This window comes from Echinops telfairi, unplaced genomic scaffold, assembly GCF_000313985.2.
Source record: "Echinops telfairi isolate 266 unplaced genomic scaffold, ASM31398v2 ScPeMD7_7424;HRSCAF=8462, whole genome shotgun sequence".
NCBI classification, from domain to species: Eukaryota; Metazoa; Chordata; class Mammalia; order Afrosoricida; family Tenrecidae; genus Echinops; species Echinops telfairi.
The window spans coordinates 8,337,454-8,344,834 of record NW_022111324.1 but is presented as its reverse complement, the minus strand read 5'-3'; the positions used below and the strand labels follow the sequence as shown (position 1 = coordinate 8,344,834).

General features: G+C 40.4%; 1 protein-coding gene across 1 annotated transcript; it reads right to left on the bottom strand.

Moving 5' to 3' along the window:
* Nucleotides 1-4,596: 4,596 nt before the first annotated feature.
* Nucleotides 4,597-6,232, bottom strand: LOC101650865 (lymphotactin). The gene is made up of 3 exons (XM_045297955.1): nucleotides 6,208-6,232; nucleotides 5,672-5,786; nucleotides 4,597-4,765 (listed from the first exon to the last, which is right to left on the bottom strand). Exons 1-3 carry the CDS (start codon nucleotides 6,230-6,232, stop codon nucleotides 4,597-4,599), a joined length of 309 nt encoding a protein of 102 aa, XP_045153890.1.
* Nucleotides 6,233-7,381: the final 1,149 nt, after the last annotated feature.

Sequence of the window (7,381 nt, the reverse complement as noted above, 5' to 3'; positions counted from 1 at the left end):
CTACGGGAAAAACTCAAGTTTACAAGTGATTTCTCATTTCAAAAAAGGTGAAATGTCGATTGATGACAAACCTCATTCTGGATGTCCATCAACTTACCGAATGGAAATGTCGACTCCTAGTGTATTGGGAGTACATTCCACCAGGTCAGACTGTTAATCAAGCTTTCTCTTTAGAGATTCTGAAAAGATTGCGTAACAGTGTGGGCCTGATTTGTGGCAGATGGGGGACTGTTTCTGCCACCACGACAATGCACCTGCTCATACAGCCATCTCAATGCACCAGTTTTGGGCAAAAAACAGCATGCCTCTCTTGCCCCGTGCACCTTACTCAGCTGACCTCACGCCATATGACTTCTTTTTATTTCCACGAATGAAGAGGGACATAAAAGGACAGCGATTTGATGACACAGAAGAGGAGAAGAAAAAAACAAGGGAGGTGCTGTCAGCCATCCAAGCAGATGAGTTTGAAAAATGTTCACAAGAATGGATTCACAGATTTATATTAAGTGTAATGGAGAGTACTTTGAAGGTGATAAGGTTATTTTCTAAAAAGTTTTAAATACATCGCTTTGGGGGGCGGAGGGAATTGCCACCTGCAAGACCGGGGCAAGTTCTCTTCTCCACACTTCACGGCTCAGACCTTCTGTCCTCATTACACTGTGCTGAAAGTGTCTGCTGAAAAGTTCCCCCAGCCCCTGTGTACTTCAAGCTGCTTGGAGGTAAGGACTGCATTCCAACACCTGGAAAACATCTGGAATGCTTTAGACACAGAACACACATTTGTTGATTAAGTGAGTACATGAAAGAATGGTTCCAGTCCTCGGGGGAAAGGGCAGGTGGTTCCATGAAATCAGACAGTTCAGTTTGGGGCATATAGTATACAGCAAATATTTACTGAACTAATGCATGAGTGAATGAAGTAGCTAAGTAGGCAAGACACAAGTATTATATATACACCAAAATAATCAGTGTTTTGTGGATTTTTTTAAAAAGGGGTTTTATCTTACAGAAATGGACTTTTTGAGGAAGGAAGGCACTATAACATAGTGCTCAACAGCATAAACATAGGATCCTGTTTGCATAAGTTCAAATCTGTCATTTTATTCACCAAAGGAGCCTAAGCAAATTAACTTTGTCATCCTTCAGTTGTTCCATCTTTAATGGATGCATTCTATATATGATTACATGAGTTAATATTTGTAAAGTAAGAAAAGCGTCGTGATTACCTAAAATTTATTTAAACATCACAGCCTAAAACTCACCGGCATCAAGGCACTTCTGACTAACAGCCAACTCTACAGCATAGCCTAGCACTGCCCCCTTGGGTTTCCAAGACGGTGACCCTTCACAGGACTAGATAGCATCTTTTTTCTCCCTCTCCGTGGTAGGTTTCAACTGTTGACCTTGCAGTTAGCAGCCCCACTTGTAGCCAACTACACCAAGGCACCCATGTTATAAAAAAAAAAGAAGAAAGAAATAGGGAGCCTTGGTTGTGCACTGGTTAAGTGCTCAGCTGATAACTGAAAGGTTAGAGGTTGAAATCCACCAGCCACTCCGTGGGAGAATAGATGTGATTGCTTCTATGAAGATGTACAGCCTTGGAAACCCTCTGCGGCAGTTCTACTATGCTCTGTAGGAGAGCAATGAGCCTCAAGGGCAGTGGGTTTGTTTCTGTTTTTATTTTTGTGTGTTATAAAAAAAAAATGAGACGTACTTGCTCAATATAGTCTAGAGAGGTGAATTGCATCTTCAATATTGCTGTAAAATAAAGCAAGCAAACAAACAAAAAGCCACACTGGCATCAAGTTGATGCCAACTCACAGCAACCCTATGGGACATGGCAGGACTGCCCCTGTGAGTTTCTGAGACTGTAAATCTTAATTAGAGTAGAAAGCTCCGTCTTTCTATCGAGGCATGGCTGGCTAGTGGTTTCAAACTGCTGACCTTGCAGTTAGCAAGCCAACTACATCACCACAGCTCCTTCCATAAAACAGCCTTCTGATATTTATAATTTAACTTAAGCATTTTGAGATCATAAGATGATATAAGCATGTTCAGAAAACTATCTTTAGACCCATTTAAGAGGAACCTTACACAATAGCTCTTCTCTGTGAAGTTGTGACATCATAGAAAGTTGAATATCTCGAATCAAGTCCCAATTTCCCAATAACCATGTGGCAAAACATTCCATCTCTCTATAGCTCCAATTTGCATCAGTTAAATTATAATGAACATCTAGGCTTCACTGGACAATTTTATCAAATACCTGTTTTTAAAAAATGACTACAAAAATCTAATTTTGACCAAGAAATTTTACAGTGAAGTGAACAATATGTTAATGACAAGCTTTTTCAAGCGAAGGGTATATCTTCCAGGCATTCAGTTCTTACTAATAATGATACTGTAGTTCAGAAAATTTGGGGGGGAATCCACAAGATAATAACCACTCTCTTCTCCACGTTGTTTCTGTTTCTTAAACATGAATCTGTGAATTCTTGCTTTAAATCCTGCACTACAGAGGTTTGCTGCAAATGTTAGTGGTTGTACTCTGCAAAGCTAGGGCCTTTTTAAAGTCACAAATCAACTAGAAAACCAAAATCAATAATAAACCCGGCACTGAATTACATTGTAGTCATATATCTGGACTTTGACTTATGGATGTCCAAAACAGTCTTGTCCTCATCTCCATACTGGTAGATCCTATGCCTAGCATAATGCCTGTCCTGTGGAAAGCACCAAAAATTTTTGTTTTGTTGAACTTATTCTTTATTGTTCATTTGGTGCTATAAGATCAGTTTAGATACATTAAAAAAAAAACCAGAAATAATGTGTTTTCCTTTCTCTCCATTATTCCACAAGTATTAGTTGACCACCAGTGCTCCCAATAGGCATTGGGAACTTCATGTGAATAGCATCTCTGAACCTCATCCCGTCTCATGTGGAGGACAGACCAGTAAACGGGCAACTCAAGCATAAATCGATATCTTAGGCTATGCTACAGTGCTCATGGAGTCCCTGCCGCTAAAAATAACAGCAGAAATATTTTGAGATCTTTTCTTCCTAGACTTCACTTTTCCTTGAACTGAAATCCAGTGAGCCACAGTGATGAATGCTTAGCTCCTGCCTAAATAAATTCCGAGTGCCCAATTGGTTCAAAGTTCTTATAACTATTGGATCTGAAAATCGTGGCATCACATCCTGCTTCTTCAGAAAGTGAGATGAGTTCATGGCAATTTTTCCCCACCTATTATATTATTATTATTTCATGAAGCCCACTGTGAAATATTTTGGGGACGCACATATATTATACACAACTTAATCCCGGAAACATTTTATTAATCTTTTGTAACTTTGTTATCTTCACCCCTCATAAACTACTTAGTTTATTCCTAGCTCAGACTTGTTTTTGTAAGATCAGCTGTAAAAGAATTGTGGGTGAATAGATTGAGAAAGAATAGGCATTTCCATCTTTGTCTAGGTGGCTTATTTTTAATGATTTCCACTCTGGTTCACTAGTTATACAACTAGTAGGAAGCTGATTATGGCAGGTTGCCCTCAGTGAGCCTCTGAAATGACTTTCTGTTGACTCATAACGAACCACTAGTTAGTGCTCTCTCTTCCCTTGAAACGATCAAGAAATTACCAAGACAACATCAGCCCTTATGTCCAGTTCAAGAGAAATGGAAGAATGTGTCATCAGCTTTAGACAGTAGAGCCATAAACACTAAATATATCAATAATTAGCTGGGGCTACAAGAGAGCTAGTACTCATGCTGTTGAGGGACCAGATAAACATTTATTAAAACTTTATTGCAACTTGTAATCAGGTTCATAAAATGGTCCATGGACAACCTTTGTGGCATTAAAAACTTGTAGACAAAGAAATCAGACCTGTCATAATGAGACTAGTGCCAGGTGCAGAAACACAGAGAGATTACTGCTAAATTTAAAAAACATTGATTTCTCCTTGAATATGACATCTTTCTATCCAAAGTTTAACATTTGCTATTCTGGTAAAAAGACAGGAATTATAAGCCCTGTCTGGTTTTTGGTTTTCTTTTATAGCAGATCAAAATGAAACACAAGGAGGTATGAGAACATGTTTGAGATGAAACTCAAATCATGCCATTTTCTTAGGTACTGGACCCTCATTATGGAAAACATTGGTACTTGGGTTATTTTCTCTTGCGCTCCATAACTGGAGCTCTGTTATGAAGACGCGTTGAACTAGGTCTTGAATTGCTGTCATTGTCTTAGTAGTCACTAGTGACTCGTATAGAAAAAGCCATTAGAAGCTGGAACCCCAGAGTGATGAATGTACATGAACGTTAGCCAGAATCTCTCCCATAATGGATGCTATCAAAGGGAAGAACATTTAAACAGAAATAGAACATAAATGATAGATTACTCTTCTCCTAATATATAATAAATATTTATTAATTAGAACATCTAAATGAGCATAAAAGACCTAAAAGTAAAATACAAAAATAGAAGTTTATTCTTGCAGTATTTTTTCAATCGGTAAATACTTAGTCCATGGCTGGTAAAGGAAAGGATCTGGCTGACAAGCAAGAGGGACAAAGTGCCAGCAGGTCCCTAGCTGGTCAGGGTCCCAGCAGTGTTGGTGGACTGTTGGGGCCTGGTAAAGTTGCTCTGGGTCATGTTTTTTTGGCTTGTAGCCTTCTTGTCCACATGCTGAATTGCCGATTTCACCCACTTGGCATCTGGATCAGCACAGATTTTCAGGCCACGCTTGGTAATAAGACTGTAACATAAAGAAAAGAAAGAGTTAGCCACATTCCCAAAGCCTCGGGGCCAGAAGATGAATTTAGACTGTGTAAGAATTACAGGAAGAAATTATCTTTCCGAACCACAAGACCACAATGAACGGCTTACTTCTGTCATAGATTTTAACATAAAAGAGAAATATCAGCAGGTGATCCTCAGCTCCTCTTTCACATTAATTCATTAGTTCCTTTTCTCATATATGCTTCCAAATCTTATAACAAAACTATGTATCTGAGGTCATCCAGTCCAGTGATGGTCTCCCCGGGTGGCACAAATGGTTAAGAGCTCAGCTACTAACCAAAGGGTTGGAATAAAGGGCTGGCCTTTGGAAGTCTTACAAAGTTCAGTTCCAGTCTGTACACATGAGGTCACCATGAGTTGGTTAGTCCAAATATTATGTACTTCCTTTCCAACTCTGACAAAGGCATGGTGGATATATATTTTTAAAAGGATGACTTCTTATTTAATTTTTACAGCAATCATGCAATCATATTTTGAAAAGGGCTGATCCTTCTGAAAAGGACATCTTAGAAAGATAACAATGCCATGCGGGCTACTTTTTGACACCGTGTCTTGGCGTGTGAGGCCAGCTGAGACGCACGGTGATATACTTTCCCCAGCCCTATGCCTCTCTTACCAGTGTGGTCATGTGACAAAATCCTGACCTGGGGTTGCCCTCTCAAAACGTAGTCCTGAAGTAGAACACAATTTGGGGGGTAGTATTTATTCTGCGGCACTGTATGAAGCTATAGTTCATAAGGACGCACAAAGGGGATACTGGGTCAAGGGAAGTTGTCCTGCGTGCTGATTTATTTTTCCTGAGCTGAGCAGACTTCCCAGACGGTCCTACCCCCAGTGTAGCTTTCGGTGGATGGAAACTTACATCACCGCTCGCATGGAGCCCTCCTTGATGGTGTAGGACTTGATTTTCTGGACCGGCAGTGGCCGGGTGTGTAGACTCACACAGATGCTCCTGGCTGGAACCTCACTCCCCACACCTGGTGAAGAAAATCAAACAGAAAAACAAAATGAAGCTATAAATCAACTGCGACCAAGTTCAAGAGAACCAAGGGCAACTAGCTCCAGTTAAAGGTCTCTCAGATTGTTCGAAGAACGCATATCTTCTTTCTGGAAGAGACGACATCTCTGTATCCCATCCCCAGTCCTTTGCACATCGTAGATTCTTAGTAAAACATTTGACTACTTAAACATGGACTCGATGGGGTTGTTTTCGGAAGTTTCATGGTAGGAAACATGAAAAGTTCTCAACTATCTCCCTGTGGTGTTTCAATCCGGAAACCACGTATCTATCAGGTGTCCCAATGCCATTTATTCATATATATATTCATTTATACAACTGCACCTTATTGAGTGTCTGTTGTATCCCAAGCATTGTTTAAGGCACTAATTAAGACACACCTTGTCCCTGCTCCCATGGGTGCATCTTGTGAAGACACAGGCAACACACAAGTAAGCAGTAAGGAGATCATGTCAAATTGCTCTAAGGGTGGCAGAGAAGAGCAAAGTAAAATGGCACAGAGTGGTATCATAAACACACAGTCATCTTTGGGAGGCAGCATTCAGTAACGGAGTGGGGCGGGCAACTTGATTTTGACTACATAAATAATGGAGTCTTTAGCTCAAATGGTAAATGTGAGCTATATGAGTGGGTCATAGAGTATTCATCCTCAATAGACATGGCCCAAAAGAAGTAAACATTTAAGTTTAGAGACCAATCTTACTTTGCTGATAGGAAAAGCAAAAATGACCCCAAAGCGCTGATAACATTAAGGGTTTGACAAAAACGAATCAGTTTTCTGAGTGCTGATTTTCTGTTTGTTGGCGGGACTGGTATTTGCTTCTCAGATATCAAGTATCTCAGAGAACAAGCAGATAGTGGTCCGATTGGGTAGGGAGAGTCGCTGGGAACACCAGGCGTTTTCTTAAGCATGAAGTTAAACAGTGTTACTGACATTGCTTTCCTTCTTCCGCCCTGTTCTATCTTGCTCACTCTCAATTCTCAGCCTGAGTTTCCTTCACCCTCTGTCTTCGCTGAACCCTCTCTCAGGCTAGAGAAGGAGGAAATTATATTTCGAATCTCTGTTAAATCTGCCTCTTACTATTAAAGCAACACTATTTCTTTCTGTGAAGTAACTAGTATGCGTTCCCAAGAGCCACGGAATATGCTGGATTCTACACCATTCACCCTCTTCCTCATTCCCAGCAATGTTTGTGTCTTAGTGATTGATTTAAGACCCTGTCATCACTCACACTGCAGAAGGGAAACAGTACAGTATAGTGATTGCTTTGTCCCGTGTTCATGTTGAAGAAGCTAAGTGCAGGCCATTCCAGTGGAGAACGTGGGGATGTGAGGCACATGTCTGGAGTCGTCCCTACTCTCTAACACCACATCAACCCTTCCCCTCCACCCACTCCAGGTTTCCACCAAGCTATTGTCTCCACCAAATCCTGCCTAATTTAGTAATCTGAAAATGTTTATATGTATATATATACCAGAGTCACAAGGAAAAATAAACTCCACCTAGTAGGAACATGTCACTCTTTAAGAAATATATGTGAAAGTCCCATGGGG

Coding starts and splice junctions, on each gene's coding strand:
- LOC101650865 (XM_045297955.1), bottom strand. CDS start 6,232: ATGCACCCATGGGAGCAGGGACAAG. Junction 5,787..6,207: donor CCCATGGGAGCAGGGACAAG/GTGTGTCTTAAT, acceptor TTTCTTCACCAG/GTGTGGGGAGTGAGGTTCCA. Junction 4,766..5,671: donor GGCTCCATGCGAGCGGTGAT/GTAAGTTTCCAT, acceptor TTTATGTTACAG/TCTTATTACCAAGCGTGGCC.